Raw genomic sequence first — 18,123 nt, 5'->3', positions numbered from 1 at the left:
GCATCACGGGAGCCGGAAGCCTCCAGGCGGCCCGAGCCCCCTGGAGTCCTGCAGACCCGGAGCCGTGAAGACATCAGGCTCCCAGAGCACCTTACCGATGACGGGGGCGGAGTCCAAGTGGATCAGGGGTGTGTCTGCCTCAGTCTCCGGCGCAGAGCGTGGGACGTCGGGGCCGGCATTGGTGTCCTCATCATCATCGCTGTCGTCAAACTCAAAGCCCTCGCCAGGGTCGTCTTCCGCCTCGGGGGAGGGGCCTGGGCCTCCGGGAAGCAGCCGATCTCCTGGAAGGAAGGAGGAGTTACCGCGTCTGGTCCAGAGAGAGGGCTGCAAGGGGGAGCAGCTGGGGTCCAAGTGAGGGCAGGTCCCAGGGACAAGATCAAACCCACGTGAGGGCCAGAGGCTCTCCTGTCCCCTGAGGGGCCTGGGGTTGGGTTGGGACTCTAGACTGACGGGCAGTCGGCGGAGGGCAGGGACAAGCTTCCGAGGTGAGTGCATCTGGGCTCGAATACAAGGGAGCCTTTGACTTTCTTGTTTTCTATTTCCCTATTTTGTAAGCAAGCAGGGGGTTATAAATGCATCTGCCTGGGGCGGGGGGCGGGCACACACCTTTGGGTGTATTTCCACATGTGCGTTTCCATCTGTGCATTTTGCATACATGCAAATGAGCACAGCCAGGCTTGATGGGCACCCCGAGCTGTCTTTTGCATGCACAGGGCAGGGAGCAGCTGTCCGGAAGTGTCTGGAGCCTGAAGACAGCCAGTTTGGGGAACCAGGGCACAGAGTAGCTGCGGCGGGGCTGGGGGCCTTGCTCCCAGCCTGGAGGGCTTCCCGGCCTCAGAGCCTGCTTCTCCCTCCTGGGAGACCCACTTCGGGGCCAGGTCTGCCTGGTCGTCCCTCAGAGCTCAACTCAGGCAGGGACGGCCCCCTGCCACATCCTTCTCTGTCTGTGCCTCCTGTTTACTTCACCTGCTCCTGTAACATGTGTAACGATTTGTTCTGCCCCCTTGAAGGGGACAGGTCCCGGCCTGGGGTATGTAGATGGAGGTCACCAGCCAGGTCGGTAAACAAGGGTGTGACAGCCACCAGGGCAGCAGATGCGGGGCACCCCGATGGCGCTCCCTGGGGGGATTCAGGGGAAAGAACAGGACTTGGCTGTAGACAGCTGAAGCGCACATGGAAGAAACGATGTCAACAAGCCCAGCCTCTTGCATCTCTCACACACTGAAAAGCGCTAACTTCATCAACCTGGTTTTCTTGACAGTGACATTTGAGGGTCTCACTCTCTGGTCTTTGTTGCAAACACTCCCATGCATCCTGGCTCCTCACTGTCCTCTGCAGACCCTCAGAGCTACCTGAGAGCATCCTGCAGGGCTTCAGTCCTCAGTAAGTCCTCCAAGTAAAACAGAATTATCAGTTTTTAGGTTGGGCATTTTTTCTTAGTCAACAAGTCGAATTCGGGGCTTCCCAGGTGGCTCAGACGGTAAAGAATCTGCCTGCAGTGTGGGAGACCCGGGTTTGATCCCTGGGTCGGGAAGATCCCTGGAAGAAGGAAATGGCAACCCACTCCAGTATTCCTGCCTGGAGAACTCCACGGACAGAGAAGCCTGGCGGGCTACAGTCCATACGGTCACAAAGAGTCAGACATGACTGAGCAACTAACAGATACAACTCAGAAACTTTCATTAAACGGGTGAAGAAATGGACTCTCCATCCTAAAGGGCATCACAAGCCCTCGCCTTCCCACCCATTTCATCTGGCTGAGGTCTCCCAGTCTTCTTCCTTGGAAGACTTCTTTCCTGGAATCTGAAGCTAAACAGAACCTCAAGTGTTCATTTAGCCCATCTCCCTGGCTCATGCAAACCTTGGACATGACTTAGGAACTGAACAAGCTACCTCGTCCAAACTTTGCACTCTAAAACCCAAGGACAGAGCGGCTGGGTTCAAGTCTAAAGCTGATCACCCCTCCCTGGGCTGCCCTGAGCAGACTGCTCACAACTCCTGTCACACCGGTCAGGGCATGAGGTCTGGGCCCGCCAGGTCCTGTCTGAGAGCCTTTCACCTCTCTGAACCTTAGTCTCTTCCCCTATAGAGCAGAGGATGAAAGGGCACCTACCTTATAAAGCTGACGTGAATGGGACCCGAGATGTAGGTCAGGGTTTCTCAGCCTCGTGTCCAGGCTGCGAGGTCTCTGTGTTGGGGCCACTACAGGAGGTGTACCAGCCTTTCTGGCCTCTGGCCTCCAGCTGTGACAACCGAAAGTGTCTGCAGACATTGCCAGCCAAATGTCCCCCGGGGGACGAAACTGCCCCCAGTGGAGAACGCTTGAGTAGATGCAGGGCTTGGCACACTGCCTGGTACGTGTTACACAATGACACCTGTTGTTGGGCTTTCTGCCCCTCCCAGCCCGACATCCTTGAGGACAGGATTGTCCACGGATGCCTCGATAAGCAAGTGGGTGGGGAGGGGGATGGAGCAGAGAGGCAAGTGGACAGACCAGCGGATGGACAGACCGGCGTATCTGATTCTGGTAGTCTCTCTGACCAGAAAAATCCAAAAATCCACAGTGACTGGGGGGGTTTCCAGAGCAGAATGTTTTAGGTGCAAGTGTATGAAATTCAAGAAGCCCCTTCCAGGACTTCCCTGGGGTCCAGTGGCTAAGACTTTGCCTTCTAATGCAGGAGGTGTGGGTTCGATGCCTGCTCAGGGAGCTAATATGCTACATGCCATGTGACCAAAGTGGGGGGACATAAAAATGTAGAAGCAATATTATAACAAATTCAATAAAAACATTTTGAAAAATGGTCCACATCAAAAAAAAGTCTTAAAGAAAAAAGAAGCAGCAGCCCCTTCCTCCGCTGTGTGAGCACAGTAGAAAGCCGGAGCTCACCCCCCTTCCCTGACTCCCGGGGGTGATGACCGAAACAAGACCAACTGAGGCGGGGATGCAGCCCCTGCTCCTGGGAGCTGTGGGGACCCTAAGGCCCAGGCCATCGGGGTGGACTCCTCTGGGCGGTGACGTGGCCAGGGGTATGAGCTCCTACCCAGAGGTGGAGAAGCAGACACTCAGGGCCTGCGATGAGCCCACGTGACTCTTGCCGAAGCCTCCCAACCACCCCCGCTTTACACGAGGCCTCAGAGACTTCTCAAGGTGAGGCGAAGCCTCCGGGCACCAGCTGAAAGTGGGGAGCCAGGTTTGAACCCTGATCTGCCTTGGTTCCCTCTCCGCTCAGCCCAGTGGCCTCCTGGAAGTCCCTCTTGAGCCCCCTGCACTCTTGGCCCCGTGATGCTGAATTCAGGAGGAGATCCAGAAGCTGGGCCAGAGGCCAAATTAGTAACCTTCAAACAGTTCTCAACCCACTGGGGAGTCATAAAATCAATTAGGGGGCTCCCTGGAAGCTTTTTGCTTTATGAACTGATTACTGAAGATCTTTTTTAAAATTTTATAATACTAATAGGCTTCCCTGGTGGCTCAGTTGGTAAAGAATCCGCCTGCAACGCAGGAGACCCGCCTGAGCACAAGAGACCTGAGTTCGATCCCTGGGTTGGAAAGATCCCTGCAGAAGGACACGGCAAACCTACTCCAGGATTCTTGCCTGGAGAACTGCACGCACAGAGGAGCCTGGCGGGCTACAGCCCATCGAGTAGCAAGAGTCAGACCTGACCTGACGACTCAGCCACCACCACACTGGTAAAAAATTCACACGTGGTTTTACTTTTGATGTTGCTGTCGACACTTCCGTTCTGGATTTACGCACACAGCACACACATCCGTACAGTGCGTATCGCAGACGCTCCTGACGCCCTCCTCTGCTCACTCCCCGCAGCCGTGTGGCCGTCCTCGCTGGGCCTCGCAGGCGTCCGCTCTGCTACTGCCTCTGGATCTTTGCACCTCAGTCCTGGGGTCCAGGCTGCCCTTGCCCCAGGGAGCAGCTCCCGCCCTCGGGGGCCTCCAGGTCTATTTACAACCTGTCACCTCCCGAGGGTCCCGGGGACCAGAACTGCCCACAGTGGCACCTGGGCTCCTGACGTGCCTTGCCTGCTTCTCTTGTCTCTGTGGCCCTGATCAGCAGGCTGTACTTTTCCCTGTCTTTCTGTCTCCTCTACTAGAGCGCACGCCTCCTGGGCGGGTGTTTCACTCACTGTCGTACCCCCAGCATCTGGTACTGTGCCCAGCACGTGACAGGCACGGAATAAGGACTTGGTGAATGCACACGTATGCTCCTATTGGCAGGTCTGTGGGCTGCAATTTTAGACGATTTAAAAAAATCCTGGAAAAGGGCTTCCCGGTGGCTTAGTGATAAGAATCTGCCTGCCAGTGCAGGGGACACGGGCTCAGACCCTGGTGCGGGAAGATCCCACGTGCCATGGAGCAACCGAGCCCGCAAGCCACAACTACCGAGCCTGTGCTCTGGAGCCCAGGAGCCCCAGTTACTGAGCCCTTGCACAGCAACTGCTGACGTGTTGCTGTGCGCCCTAGAGCCGGTGCTCCCCGACCAGAGAAGCCACCGCGATGAGGGGCCCAGGACATCCCTGGTGGTCCCGTGGTTGAGAATCCGCCTGCCAATGCGGGGGACATGGGCTCGATCGCTGGCCTGGGAAGATGCCAAGAGCAACGAAGCCTCGGTACCTACAACTGCTGAAGCCCGAGAGGGCCTGTGCTCCGCAAGAAGGGAAGGCCCTGCAGGGAGAAGCTGTGCCCCGCAACTGGAGAAAAGCCCGCACCGCAAGGACGACCAGCACAGGTGTGAATGCAGAAATAAGTAAAATAAAATAAAATGAGATGCCCACTCGCCAAAACCTGGGAGTGGCCTTGGCTCGCCTTAACCAGACAAAAGCCCGCACTGCAAGCACGACCAGCACAGCCATAAATAAAGAAATAAGTAAAATAAAATAAAATGAGATGCCCACACGCCAAAACTTGGGAGTGGCCTCGGCTCGCCTTAACCAGACAAAAGCCCTCACTGCAAGGACGACCAGCACAGCCATAAATAAAGAAATAAATAAAATAAAATAAAATGAGATGCCCACACGCCAAAACTTGGGAGTGGCCTCGGCTCGCCTTAACCAGACAAAAGCCCGCACAGCAAGGACGACCAGCACAGCCATAAATAAAGAAATAATTAAAATAAAATAAAATGAGATGCCCACATGCCAAAACTTGGGAGTGGCCTCGGCTCGCCTTAACCAGACAAAAGCCCGCACTGCAAGGACGACCAGCACAGCCATAAATAAAGAAATAAATAAAATAAAATAAAATGAGATGCCCACATGCCAAAACTTGGAAGTGGCCTCAGCTCGCCTTAACTAACTAGAGGAAAGCCAGCACAGCCATGAAGATCCAGCAGAGCCGAAAATAAATAAATACAAAGTTATTTTTAAAAATACTGGAATAAGTGACCACGAAGTCCCTGCCCACTACTATTTCTGGGCTGCCAGAGTCAGACCTGTCCTGACCAAGGAAGCTTCAGGGCCCACGGTCCTGCCCACTTGAGTCTGCTGGGCGGACAGTGGGGAGGATTCCCTTTGCACGCAGCCTGCATCACTGCAGTGACTAGCCTGGGTTCAGACCCCAGCTGTCCTATGTACTGGCTGCTGTGTGAGTGCCGCGTTATCTCACCCTCGGGCTGCAGCCTCCTGGTCCATCAAATGCGAACAGCAGGAGTAGCTGGCTGACAGAGCGCTGGGAGGGGGGATGGACGGGCACACTAGACGCGCTGGGAGCCCAGCCTCGCGGGCTGAACGCGAGCTCCTCACGATGGCGGCTCTGCTCACCATCACCATTATCGCTGTGCTCACTCACTCAGTCGTGTCTGGGCCTGTGCGACCCTCTGGACTGCAGGCCTCCACGCTCCTCGCCGTGGGATTCTCCGGGCAAGAACACTGCAGCGAGTTGCCATTTCCTCCTCCAGGGGATCTGCCCAACCCAGGGATCAAACCCGCATCTCCTGTGTCTCCTGCATTGCAGGCAGAGCCTTTACTCACTGAGCCGTCGGGGAAGCCCCAGTCATTATCGTGATGACTGTTATTATCGCTTTGAGTCATATAGCCCAGGCTCTGATCCCAGGTGGGGTGGAGACCACCTCCCCATCCACAGACCAGGCCCAGCCCCAGGCGACCCAGCCCCCAGGCTGTGTCCAGGGACTTAAGTTACTTTTGTATTTTCTCTCTTTGTTGTTGTTGTGGTTCCCTTGCTAAGCCGTATCTGACTCTTTGTGACCCTACGACTGTGGCCCCCCAAGCTCCTCTGTCCAAGGGATTCTCCAGGCAAGAATACTGGAGTGGGTTGCCATGCCCTCCTCCAGGGGATCTTCCCCATCCAGAGGTCGAAGCAGCATCTCCTGGGTCTCCTGCATTGGCAGGCTGATTCTTTACTGGACCACCTAAGTACAAACAGCAGGACTTCCCTCGTGGTCCAGTGGGTGAGAGTCCACACGGCAGTGCTGTAGATGCAGGGAACCGGTCATGGAACTAAGCTCCCACGTGCTGCAGAGCAGCTAAGCCCGTGAGCCACGTGACTGAGTCCACGTGTCACAGCAGAGGCTCCTGCCCGACACGACAGAAAGCCCGCGGGCCACAGCTAAGACCTGATGCAGCAAATAAATGCTAAATTAAAAAAATACAAATAGCCTCGGTCAGCCCAGCAATCTATCAGTTCAGTTCAGTTCAGTTCAGTCGCTCAGTCGTGTCTGACTCTTTGTGACCCTATGAACCGCAGCACGCCACGCCTCCCTGTCCATCACCAACCCCCGGAGTCCACCCAAACCCATGTCCATCGAGTTGGTGATGCCATCCAACCGTCTCATCCTCTGTCGTCCCCTTCTCCTCCTGCCTTCAATATTTCCCAGTATCAGGGTCTTTTCTAGTGAGTCAGTTCTTCGCATCAGGTGGCCAAACTATTGGAGTTTCAGCTTTAGCATCAGTCCTTCCAATGAATATTTAGGACTGATTTCCTTTAGGATGGACTGGTCAGACCATAGAGACTGTACAGTATCCAGTGAACTGTCCCAGGAGCCCCTGGGCCAGAAGATTGGACAAAAGTAAGACACAGTGCCTCAGTGTCAAGGCTGAGGCAGGAAGAGCTGACCAGAGAAGAACATAAAACCCCGAAGGCTGAGGCAGGAAGGGCTGACCAGAGAAGAACATGAAACCCCGAAGGCTGAGCCAGTGCTAAACAGAGGAGGGGGCTTGAGCTTGCCAGGGCCTGGGGCACAGCTTTGGCACCAGGCTGCCCCTGCACAGGGCCTGAAAGGGTGAGCAAGGGCCTGACAGGCTCAGGCTGGGGGGCGGCCAGGGCCACAGCAGGAGCGGAGAACAACAGTGAGTGGCCCAGTCAAAGCGAAGACGCGACTGAGGATGACGGGGTGAGAACACGGCTGCAAGGAGGTGGGGGGATTTGAATTTATCTGGGAAGACGGTGCGAAGCGCTCAGAGAATCGGAGAGTGGCCAAGAGCCTGCTTCCACCAGGTATCAGCCTGCGCATCAGATACGCCCAGCAAATGTTTGCTTAATGAAACTGAATTGATTTCATCATAAAGTAGTCCTGCTCTCAGTTTGCACGTCTGGCCCCTCGGTGTGGAGGAGAAAGGGTGCAGGGTGCCGATGACGGGGAGCGGGGACATCCTGGAACCCAAAGCCATGGCCATGAATCAGGAAATGCCCTTTTCCCCAGACTCTGTTCCCAGGATCCTGGGACCCAGCCAACTAGCCGGGGCGCCTTATCAGAAGGAAAGTCAGACAGCCCATCCCTGGGTGACTGAGAGCTGAACTGAGCTCTCCCCACCCAGACAGACGGCAGGACTGGAGGGAGCCACGCACACCTCTGATGTTCCTGGACGTTCCCCTTCTCCAGAGAGCCAACCCCAGTGAGCCCCCAGCGAGTCCAGGGGGCCGGGACCCAGGAATTCACCCCACGCTACAGAGGAGGCGGGCCCACCACGCTGGTCCCCTACCCTGCGGAGAAGGACACGGAGGCTCAAGGGGGAAGAGATTCCTCCTGGGCTCGGCCCCGGGGCCCAGAGCAGGGCACGGGCAGCCGGTCCTGCTGACGCCCCAGTGATGACATGTCCCAGGCAGTGAGCCATTGATTAGCACACGCTGGAGCCCCACCTGTTCCTAAACCCTGCAATCACATGTGAGAGGCTGTCGTTACTAACACCATGCTTGTGGGAGATGAGACAGCCAGACAGACACCAAGCCACTGGGCTGGTTGGACTTGAGAAGCAGCCCTTGCTTGTTACCATTCTGCCGTTGGCCGCCCCCAGGAAGAACAAGAGGACGGGAGGCCGGGCCCAGCGGGACAGACGGCCTCGAGCCCAGCTCCTCCAGGGTCCGGATCTACCGGCACTGTCCGAGGCCCCAGTGTTAGGATCGCCACGTAAAAATACAGGACATCAAACTGAATTTCTATGAAAAAATTTTTTCAGCATAAGTATGTGTTTTTCCTTTTTTTTTTTGCCGACTCTGGCCACCCTGCCATGGCCAGACGGCCTGGCTTTGGAACCTCAGCAGATGGAGATGGATGGGCAGCACCCCCAGCCCCTACCTCCTGCTCTCAGTTCTTAGTTTTACCCCCGAGGACGCCACAGTCCCAGGGGTTCTGCTCACCTCCCCAGGGGCCCTCAGGTGGACAGGCGAAGAGTCTGCAACCCCCGCCCAGAGCCCACTTCCCATTATTTCCCTGTTGCAGAGGCCACTGGTCCAAGGCACCCAGCTAACCGTGAGTGGGGCCAGATTCACATCCAGGGTCAGAGGCCCTGGGCGGGACACCAGACGAGAGGACTGTACCTGCGGCAGCCTGCAGAGGACGGGAGGAAGCCATCAGACGGGACCCAGCTCAGACCAGCACTGTCCAGCCGCTCGCCTGTGAAAAGAAGGCCAGGAATCTGATTAGAGGGCGTTCAAGGCCAAAGTTCCAGCCACAGAGAGGGGTCACCAGCTCGCGACCGACGGGTGCACGCCAGCCGGCCGCTCTCAGCCCATTTCCCAGCAGCTTCGGGAGCCCAGGATGGCGCGAGCACGGTGAATCATTAACCTGCAGAGAGACCAGCAGCTGCAGGATGGCCACCCACCACCCTAGAGGCCCTGCCGGCCCAGGCCTCCCTGTGCCCAGCCCACGCAGCCGAGCTGGGCTCGCAGGTGGCCCCTCTGGCTGGCAGGGGAGCTCCAGCCTCGGACGCCAGGATCATGCTCAGCCCCCGTGTTCCAGAACCGGATCAGCCTGAAGGGTCACGGGTGAGGGCCGGATGCTTCCTGCTTCTCGCTGCCTGGTCACCACGGGTGCCCTGGGGCCACCCCCGCCCCACAGGCCCCATCGAAGGCCGTCTACTCTCTCTCTGTCTCCCCCTGCGCCACCCCCGAGCTTGGCCGGCAGGCATGTGGGTGTGAGGGAAGGAAAGGGCTTCGTGGAGGCGGGTGGCTCCAGATCAGGGCGGAACCCTAAGTGCTCGGAGCAGGGGGGCAGTATCTCCAGGCCTGGCGGTGGAGGAGCCCGCGACCGAGCCGCCAGAGCCTCCTCTGGGCTTACAGGACCCTGGAGCAACCTTGCCAGGCGCGCCCGCTGAGCTCTCCCCGCTCCCTCTCTGCACCGAGTCTGAGCCGGGGGCACTTCGTCTAGACGTCCCTGTGGAAGAGGGGCTCGGCCCTGAGGGAGAGCTCCAAACCCTCCTTTCTCATCAGGGCCTGCCGCACTCTGGCTGCCTGCCTGTTTCCCGTTCCAATCCTAAAGCCTCTGTTTACATTAGCTGGCTTCCTAAATAAAAGTAGAATGCATGTAAATAGCAATTGATTAATAATAGCAAACATCTATGCAGTGCCTACTCTACCTCAGACCTTATTCTGAGCGCTTTACAAATATTAATATCTATTCATCCAAATTAGGACAAAAGTGAGGCCCAGAGGGGAGAAGTAAAGCAGCCCAAGATCACACATAGTGAGCGGCAGAGCCAGGGCGTGAACCCGGTCTGTGGACCCCCGCGTGTGCTCAATTATAACCACAGTGCTCCACTTCTCTCAAAGTCCAAACAACACAGAGGCTGAGCTGACCATGAGAAGGCAGTCTCTCAGGTTCCCCAGGAGTGACCGCTGCGACCCGTTTCTATGAATCCTTCCAGGACTGTGCCGTGCGTGCACCAGCCTGTTCATCTGTATAAATGCCTTGCTTTATGCAGAAGGAAGCACACTGCATACCCTGTGGTAAAACCACTTTTTTAAAAATTGAGGTTTATTTATGGCTTCTCGGGCGTCACTAGGGGTAAAGAACCCACCTGCTAATACAGGAGACTTAAGAGATGTGGGCTCAATGCCCGGGTCGGGAAGACGCCCTGGAGGAGGAAATGGCACCCACTCCAGTATTCTTGCCTGGAGAATCCCATGGACAGAGGAGCCTGGCGGGCTACCGTCCACGGAGTCGCACAGAGTCGGACACGACTGAGCGACTTGGCACACACACGGTCTATTCACAATGCCCCAGTGTGCAGCAAAGTGACTCCGTGTGTGTGTACATTTACACACACACCTATTCGCTTTCAGATTCTTTCCATTATAGCTTTTTACACAGTATCGAAAGGTTCCCTGTGCTATACAGATTGTTTATGTATTTAATACACGTGCGTGCACGCTAAGTCAACTCAGTCGGGTCCAACTCCTGGCGATCCCGTGGACGGTAGCCCACCAGGCTCCTCTGTCCATGGGATTCTCCAGGCAAGAGTACTGGAGTGGGTAGCCATTTCCTCCTCCAGGGGACCTTCCCGACCCAGGGATTGAACCGGCATCTCCTGCATCGTCTTCTGGGTGCAGGCGGACTCTACCCCTGAGCCACGGGGAAGCCCGTTTTACGCGCAGCACCGCGTCAATCTCAAACTCCTGATCTTTCCGTCCACCCCGCTTTCCCCTTTGATAATCGTAAGTTTGCTATCTACGTCTGTTTTGTAAAAAAATTCATTTGTGTCAGTTTTTTAAGATTTCACATATGAGTGACATTACATAACTGTCTTTCCCTGTCTGGTTGACTTCACTCAGCAGCTCCTCCTTTTTGGCCACGTGCAGTATGTGGGGGTCTATCAGGAGCCCTCCAGCCAGGGATTGAACCCGCAAGCCCCGCAGGGGGACAGCAGACAGCCGCTGCATCACCCGGGGAGCCCTAGCAACCGCTGCTTCTGCTGGAGAAGCTCCAAGGTCATTTCAGAACAGCACAGTACATAGACATGAGTCTCGCGTTAATGCCTGCAGAGTGCTGGGGGCGGGCGTCTGGCATGATTGACATAATCCCTGAGTGGACGCTGAGGTTGTTTCCAGGCTTTGGTGCTATAATCCGTTCTCCACACACCTGGCCTTGAGCCATGGATGCGTGAACCTGGGGGGCACCCTCCTAGGCGGGATGGGCTGGGTCAGAACCGCACTTTTCACTCTGTGAACCTGGGGGGCACCCTCCTAGGCGGGATGGGCAGGGTCAGAGAACCGCACTTTTCACTCTGATTAAAAGCCAATTAATCTCCACAAAGTGCGTGACCGCGTCGTTCAGTCCCACGCTGAAAACTCTCAGCAAAGGGTTGGGGAAGATTTAAGAGATGTGGGCTCGATCCCTGGGTTGGGAAGATGCCCTGGAGGAGGAAATGGCACTCCAGTACTCTTGCCTGGGAAAGTCCACGGGCAGAGGAGCCTGGTGGGCTACCATCTATAAGGTCGCAAACGTCAGACAATGAAGCAACCCCGCACACAGCCCAAGGCGCGATGATTAACTCGAGCAGCCAGACAGACATCTGTTTTCCCTCCTCTCTTCCCCAGGCAAGGACACACACCAGCAAGCCCCCGGCACACCCAGAGCCTGTGGTGATCGTTCTGCACATGTGTGCCAGGGCTCAGGGTGAGTGAGTGAGGAGGGCAGGCTCAGAGCAGCCAGGGGCCCTGCGAGAGACCCTCCTGGCACAGCAGCCAGCCGAGAGTTCAAGGCTAGCTACCCAATACCGCCTAGGCCCCACTGCTCAGGGGCTATCATACTCGGATGAGCTATTTAACACCACCTCTGGGCCTCAGTTTATTCATCTGCAAAATGGGGATTAAAAAGGACCAACTTCATGGGGTCCTCAAGAAAATTAAGAGTAAATACAGGTAACACTCTTGGAAGGGTCCTTCGGACCCACCGTTCTTCGGCTGTCATTAGCATCCAGGGCACAGGCTGTGACGACCAAGCTCTGCCTTGGGACCCAGGCTGGAAGTGTCTTCCCCACTGGCTGGTGAGCTGAGCCTCAGTGTCCTCGCCTATAAAGTTGGGGTCCTGGTACCTGGCCCACAGGGCTCCCAGCAGCACCCAAGCTCAGCCTCAGAGCCCTGGCAGGCTCGGTCGGTGCCAAGATGCCCGTTTTTGATGTCACCACCAAAACGGGGCCAGTGGCTGGGACCGGGGGTCTGGATCCCGTGCCCCAGGAGTGCAAGAGACCCTGGGGAAGGCTCAGGGGGGAACCCGAGGGCTTAAAGCTGCGGGGACCTGGGCGAAGTCAGATCCATCTGCAGGAGGGGTTCTGCCTCAGCCGCACGGTGGGACCCCAGGCCTCCCCTTGGCCTCCCAGAGCTTCGGGCCACATCTCCGTAAAGTGGGCAGGACGGTCCCCGCCCGGAGGACGCCACAGGCTGGCAGGGCCAGGAGCGGGGCGTAGGTGTGAACGTGTGGAAGAAGCAGGCGGGTTGCTTGGCTACTTCCTTGATTAGTTTTTAAACGTCTCTCCTGAGCTGCGTGTGGCCTGGAAGCTTCAGGCTGGGAGGCTGAGCCAGGAGAAACGTGCTGCGATGCCCCTAAAACGAGCCTCTCTCTGCAAAGCGACCCAGAACCTCCTGCCGGGCCGGTCTCTGGCAGAAGAGGCGGCCTGGCTGGGGAGGGAAGTCGACTGAAAACCAAGAGCGGCTTGGATCGCCCACATCCAGGGACTCCCAGTGGGCTCCTGAAGCGCAGGGAGGGACAGGACAGAAGGAAACGCACAAAGGGGATGAACAGTGCTCGCTAGGGTGGCAGGGTTCCACAGGTTTTCTTCCCACTTTCTTTCCATTTTTCTGAGTTTTCGAGCTCTTCTACAGTGAGCATTGCAAGGAGGGAAGATGAAGACAAGCGTTCTCATTTTTTAGAGATTTTTTTTGCTGTGGACCGTTTTTAAAGTCCATTGAATTTGTTACGATATTGCTTCTCTTTCGTGTTTTGGTTTTTTGGCCATGAACATCTCGGCTCTGAGCTCCCTGACCTGGGATCAGGCCCCCAGCCACCACTGTGGATTCAAAGTCCTAACCACTGGGCTGCCAGGGACGCCCCAAGCATTCTCATTTTCAAAAAGGCTAAATAACATCACAGGTCGGAGCAGACAGTAGCTTCAAGGCGGCGCGGAAAGGGTGGAACCCGTTGGTCGATCAGAGTTCACACCCCAGCTCCGCCACTTGCCACCGTTACAATCTAGCCTCTCCCCCGCCCACCCCACGGAAACCCTGTGCTCCTGAGCCCGGGGCTGCAGTGCGGGCGGGTGTAGCTCCCGGCGCCCCGGCCACTGTCTTCACGGTGCCGTTCACAGCCCTCCGCGTGGGTGGGGTTTAGAGGAGACTTTCTGCTCTTGGGGGTCATCGCTCTCTCAAAACGACCACCAGCACTAGACAGGCAGGCAGGCCCCCTGAACACGGCTCTTCCTGGTGACGCCGCACAGAATGGCCAGAAGCAGGCTGTGCTTCTTTAATATTTATTTTTGTTTGTTAATATTTTATTTGGCTGCACCAGGTCTCTGTTGCAGCACCAGGATCTTTAGTTTCGGCACGTGGGATCCAGCTCCCTGACCAGGGATCGAACCTGGGCCCCCTGCATTGGGAACTCGGAGTCTTAGCCCCTGGACTGCCAGGGAAGCCCCCAGGCAGCGCTTCTCAAGTTCATTCAGGCAGAGAGAGAAGCAAAGGACCAGCCCAGCTCTGGGTGTGCCCACCAAGCAGGTCAAGTTCAGCGACCGGAACCCCGAGAGCAGCCGGATTCACACTTGCCTCCACCCTCAGCAGCCCTGCTCGCCACAGCAGGTGTCTTCCAGGCTCTAATTTAAGCAAAGCCTTGTCAGTCTGTCCTTCCTCTAGAGTTCAAGGTCACAGGAAGTCATCCTCCGGGCTGCCTGCACCAGGCCCTCCTCACTAGCTCTTGAAACTGGCCATGAGTGCTAAGTCGCTCAGTCGTGTCCAACTCTGCGACCCCATGGACTGTAGCCCGCCAGGCTCCTCTGTCCTTGGGCTTCTCCAGGCCAGAATACTGGAGGGATTGCCAGGCTCTCCTCCGGGGCTCTTCCCAAGCGAGGGATCGAGCCCGGGTCTCTAACGCCTCTGCGGCTGGCAGGCGGGCTCTGTAGTACTGGATCCTCTCCCACCTCCCACGCCACTGACTGGCCCCATCCACTCGCCCAAATGAGGCCGAGAGGAGCACACAAGCAAGCCTCTCTGATCGTCACAAATCAGGCCAGGAGGGTGAGGACCGGGAAGGCTGGACGCTGGAGGGAGAGTGCAGCTGGGGAGGGGAGGGTGGGCTGCAGACTCGCCAGAGGAAGGGGAGACGCCAGCCCGTCCCACACAGCCAAACAAGGGCCAGGCTCTGGCCTGGCCTCGCCCGCAACTCTGGCCTCAGAGGCACCGTGTCCAGCGCCTGGAAGCCAGGAAGAAAGTGCTGGACTGGAGGTGAGACGGGGTTGGGGGCGGGGGGTCCTGCTGCGGGCACACCCTCCGGGGGCCACGCTTGCTTTCAGCCCTTGTCAGCTGTGAGCCCGGCCCACCCCCCCAACTCTGCCATCACAGCGGCTGTCCCGAAATACACACCCTCGGGCTCTTCCTTGTCACCTCAAAATGAAACCCAACCCCTCCCCCGCTCCCCCCTGCCCCTCGCCAACTCCCCGCCACTCTCTCTCATCTCAGCAGCTCCTGGGCCTGGCCTGAGAGCTCCAGCTTCAGGCCCATCCCTGAGCCCACTTGTTCTGCGTCTCTGGGTCTTTGCTTGGTCTGTTTATTCCCTCCAGTGAGACCTCTCAGAGCCAATAAGCAAAATCCTACTCAACCTTTAAAACCCAGACCCTGCTCCTCTGCGAGGCCTCCCCAGACTCATCTTATGCAGTGTTTCCCAAGCTTGGTTTAAAAAAATACCTGTGCGTGTTGGCGGGGGAGAGGGTACCTCCCTGGACGTCCACTGGTTGAGTCCGCCTGCCAAGGCAGGAGACGCGAGTTTGATCCCTGGTCCAGGAAAATTCCACATACCTCGAGGCAACTAAGCCCCTGCACCACAAGCCCTGAGCTCACTCAACTAAGCCAAACCCAGCCACAGCTTCTGAGCCCACACACCCCAGAGCCCGTGCGCCAAAGAGAAGCCACAGCAAGGAGACGCCTGGGGGCCGCAGTGACAAGCCCAGCCCACCATGACCAGAGAAGGCCCGCACACGGCAACAGAGGCCAACACAGCCAAAGTAATGTTTTACAGAAAACTAAAAAGACCTGTTGCGGGGGGCACTTCCCTAGGGGTCCGGCGGTTAAGACTCCACGCTTCAAAGGCAGGGGCCGAGGGTCAGAGAACCAGGCCCCCACGTGCTGCGTGGCGTGGCCAGAAAGCCCCCAGCCCTGCGCTCCCGCTCGCAATCCTGAACTGGGAGCTCACGTGTGCCGCCAGAGAAAGGCTGCTTTCAAGGAGCACAGGTGACCCCGGGACGCCTGCCGGCCCCGTCGGAACTGTCTCCCTGCCTAGGCTGGCCGCTTCCTTTCCTCTCAGGGGCTGCAGCGGGACCGGCAAACCGCCCACCGTGGAGACGCACTCACTGAACAGAGCCGAGGGCCTGCATCTGCCCAGGGCACCTCACCGAGGAGCCCGGGGGCTGGGGTGCCCCTGCCCCGGGAGGGGGCCCAACCCGGCTGACAACCTCCGCTGCCCCGGGGGTCCTCTGCCCAGAAGGACCAGGGCCGGGAGGACAGCGCACGCAGCACCCCCGGCTGCAGACCGTGCAGGGCGCTGGCTCGCGGGGCTCTGGAGAGACGGGGGCTTAGCCGAGAAAACACAGGCGGGGCGACAGCGAGAAGGACACGTCCAGGGCTCAGAGCCCCGGACAGAGCGCGATGAGACGCATGGACCGTGCTCCGCTGGGGCCGCAGAGACCAGCTCCAGACACTGAACCTGCGGCTCGCCGTCCCGGCTAGACCCAGGCAGGCACTCACCCTCTGCTTCTCGTCGCCCGTCAGACGCCGGTGCAGGAGGAGAGACGTCTGACGGCGCCCGAGGGGCCTTCACAGACTTCAGTCCCCTTCCCGGGGCTCCCACTGCCCCATCCTGCTGATCGCTCCATGGAGGCCAGGCTGCCCGAACACAAGAACGCCGGCCTGACCTCCGGAACCCTCGCCACCCATGAGATCACACAGCGATCGCCTTGGAAGTGGTCATCGCGGGTGTCTCCTGAGCACTGCCGTGCACCAGACCCCCTGCCCAACTGGGCTCCCACAACCGGCGAGGAAAACGGGGTAGAGAGAGACGCTCTGAGCCGAGTCCCTGGGCTGCGGGAGGGGAGGCCCAGGGCGGCTCTCACGGGAGGGCAGCGCAGACCGGGCATCACGGAGATGGACTGCGGCTGAGGGCAGGGGTGACAGGCAGGAGCCTGGAGTGCTGGAGGCACAGCAGCTCCAGCTCCGCTCCCTGCCCGCCGGGCGCCAGGCCGCTCAATGGGCTTCCTGCCATGGGCAGGGGTGCGGCTGGCCAGTGGCTGAGCCTCGGACAATGGAGGCCCTGTCCCGGCCCCGGATGAGCGTCCCCTCTCCCTGCACTGACCTCCTGGGCGTGCTCTGGGTCCAGGATCCCCAGGCAGGACCGGTGGGGGGCAGTCACCCAAAGGGGGCCACCGGGCAGAGGATCCCACTGGGCCCCTGGCGGCAGGGACTCGTGGGGGCTGTTGCTAGGAAACCAGAGCCAGCACAGCCCCCAGAACAGCCCCTCCCCTTCTTTCTCCCCTTCTTTCTCCTCCTCTTCCTCCTCCAGGTGCCCCCCTACTCCTGCCTCCAGCACATTAACCCCTTTGTCTCCAGCAAGCCAGTTCAGGCAGGAGGCCCCAGGCTACAGGGCCAGGTGAAAAACTGCTGATCGGAGCATTCTGCATCCTTGGTCACATCCTGGGCGGCCCACGCGATGGGGCCCTGCACACACACTTGGAAGCACGGACTCTGCACCACCCTTTCACCTTTCTGCTCCTCAGTTTCTCCATCCAAAGCCCACCTCGCGGGCAATTTAGTACCAGTGTAACTCTAGAATACTCATACCATCAGCAGAGCATTTCCAGGCTGGAAAAAGTGAAAAGTCAAAGTCGCTCAGTCGTGTCTGACTCTGAGACCTCATGGACTACACAGTCCATGGGATTCTCCAGGCCAGAATACTGCAGTGGGTAGCCTTTCTCTTCTCCAGGGGATCTTTCGGACCCAGGGATCAAACCCAGGTCTCCCTCATTGTGGACGGATTCTTTACCAGCTAAGCCACCAGGACAGCCCAAAAGGTCTTTTTCACGGATTCACGGATGGGAAGCTGGGGTTCACGCTGGGGAAGCAACTTCCCAAAGTCACCCAGGAAACACGAGGCGGGACCAGGAGGTGGAGGGGCTTGACTCCAGGCCTCCCGTCTGAGTGTCGGACTCCAATCTGACGGGACGTGGCCAAGGATGGACGGTCCAAGCTGCAGAAAGGGCCAAGGACCTCCAGATACCGGGCCTCGTGGAGCCTCAGCCACTGGACCCCAGGAACACCCCATTTCTGTGGGAAGACCACCTCTACCATTTCTGTTTTAAAGACCACTTCTACGGTCACACTGCCAGCCTGACCTCCCCAGGAGCTCCGGACTTCTGCCCAGAAGTGCGCCTGCTCAACAGGTGCATTCCAGGGTCCACACCTGCCCTCCCTGCTCCCAAGCATCCCACCTCAGCTGGGGGCAGTCCCAGCATGCCGGAGGCGCAGACTGAAGCCCTCGGACCCAGCCCTGGCTCCTCTGCCCCTCACACCTGCGTGCCTCCCATCCGCCAACCTCGGTGGCTCCCACTCCACCACCCCCTCCGAAGCGCCATCTCCTCGAGGGCCATCAGCCCCTGACGGGCCTCCTGCTCCCCCTTCACCCC

The 18,123-nt window shown here is 58.1% G+C and overlaps 1 protein-coding gene across 26 annotated transcripts in view; it reads right to left on the bottom strand.

The window, feature by feature from the left end:
• Positions 1-18,123, bottom strand: part of ARHGEF10L (Rho guanine nucleotide exchange factor 10 like) — a 168,867-nt gene that overhangs the window by 105,249 nt on the left and 45,495 nt on the right. For 25 of the 26 annotated variants that reach the window (XR_015150051.1, XR_015150052.1, XR_015150053.1 and 22 more), the window contains 2 exons: positions 8,786-8,861; positions 96-281 (listed from right to left, as the gene is read on the bottom strand). Coding sequence is in view for 23 of the 26 variants with exons in the window: in XM_086364407.1 (XP_086220533.1) it covers positions 96-281; positions 8,786-8,819 (220 nt within the window). In the remaining 3 variants the exon portion in view is untranslated. Of the gene's footprint in view, positions 1-95; positions 282-8,785; positions 8,862-9,032; positions 9,069-18,123 lie in introns of those variants that run through there. The other variant, XM_086364440.1, reaches the window with a different exon arrangement.

This window comes from Bos grunniens, chromosome 2 (assembly GCF_055505025.1).
Source record: "Bos grunniens cultivar Pamir isolate PY7600 chromosome 2, Bosgru_T2T1.0, whole genome shotgun sequence".
Taxonomy (NCBI): domain Eukaryota; kingdom Metazoa; phylum Chordata; class Mammalia; order Artiodactyla; family Bovidae; genus Bos; species Bos grunniens.
This window is presented reverse-complemented; position numbering and strand designations above follow the sequence as displayed.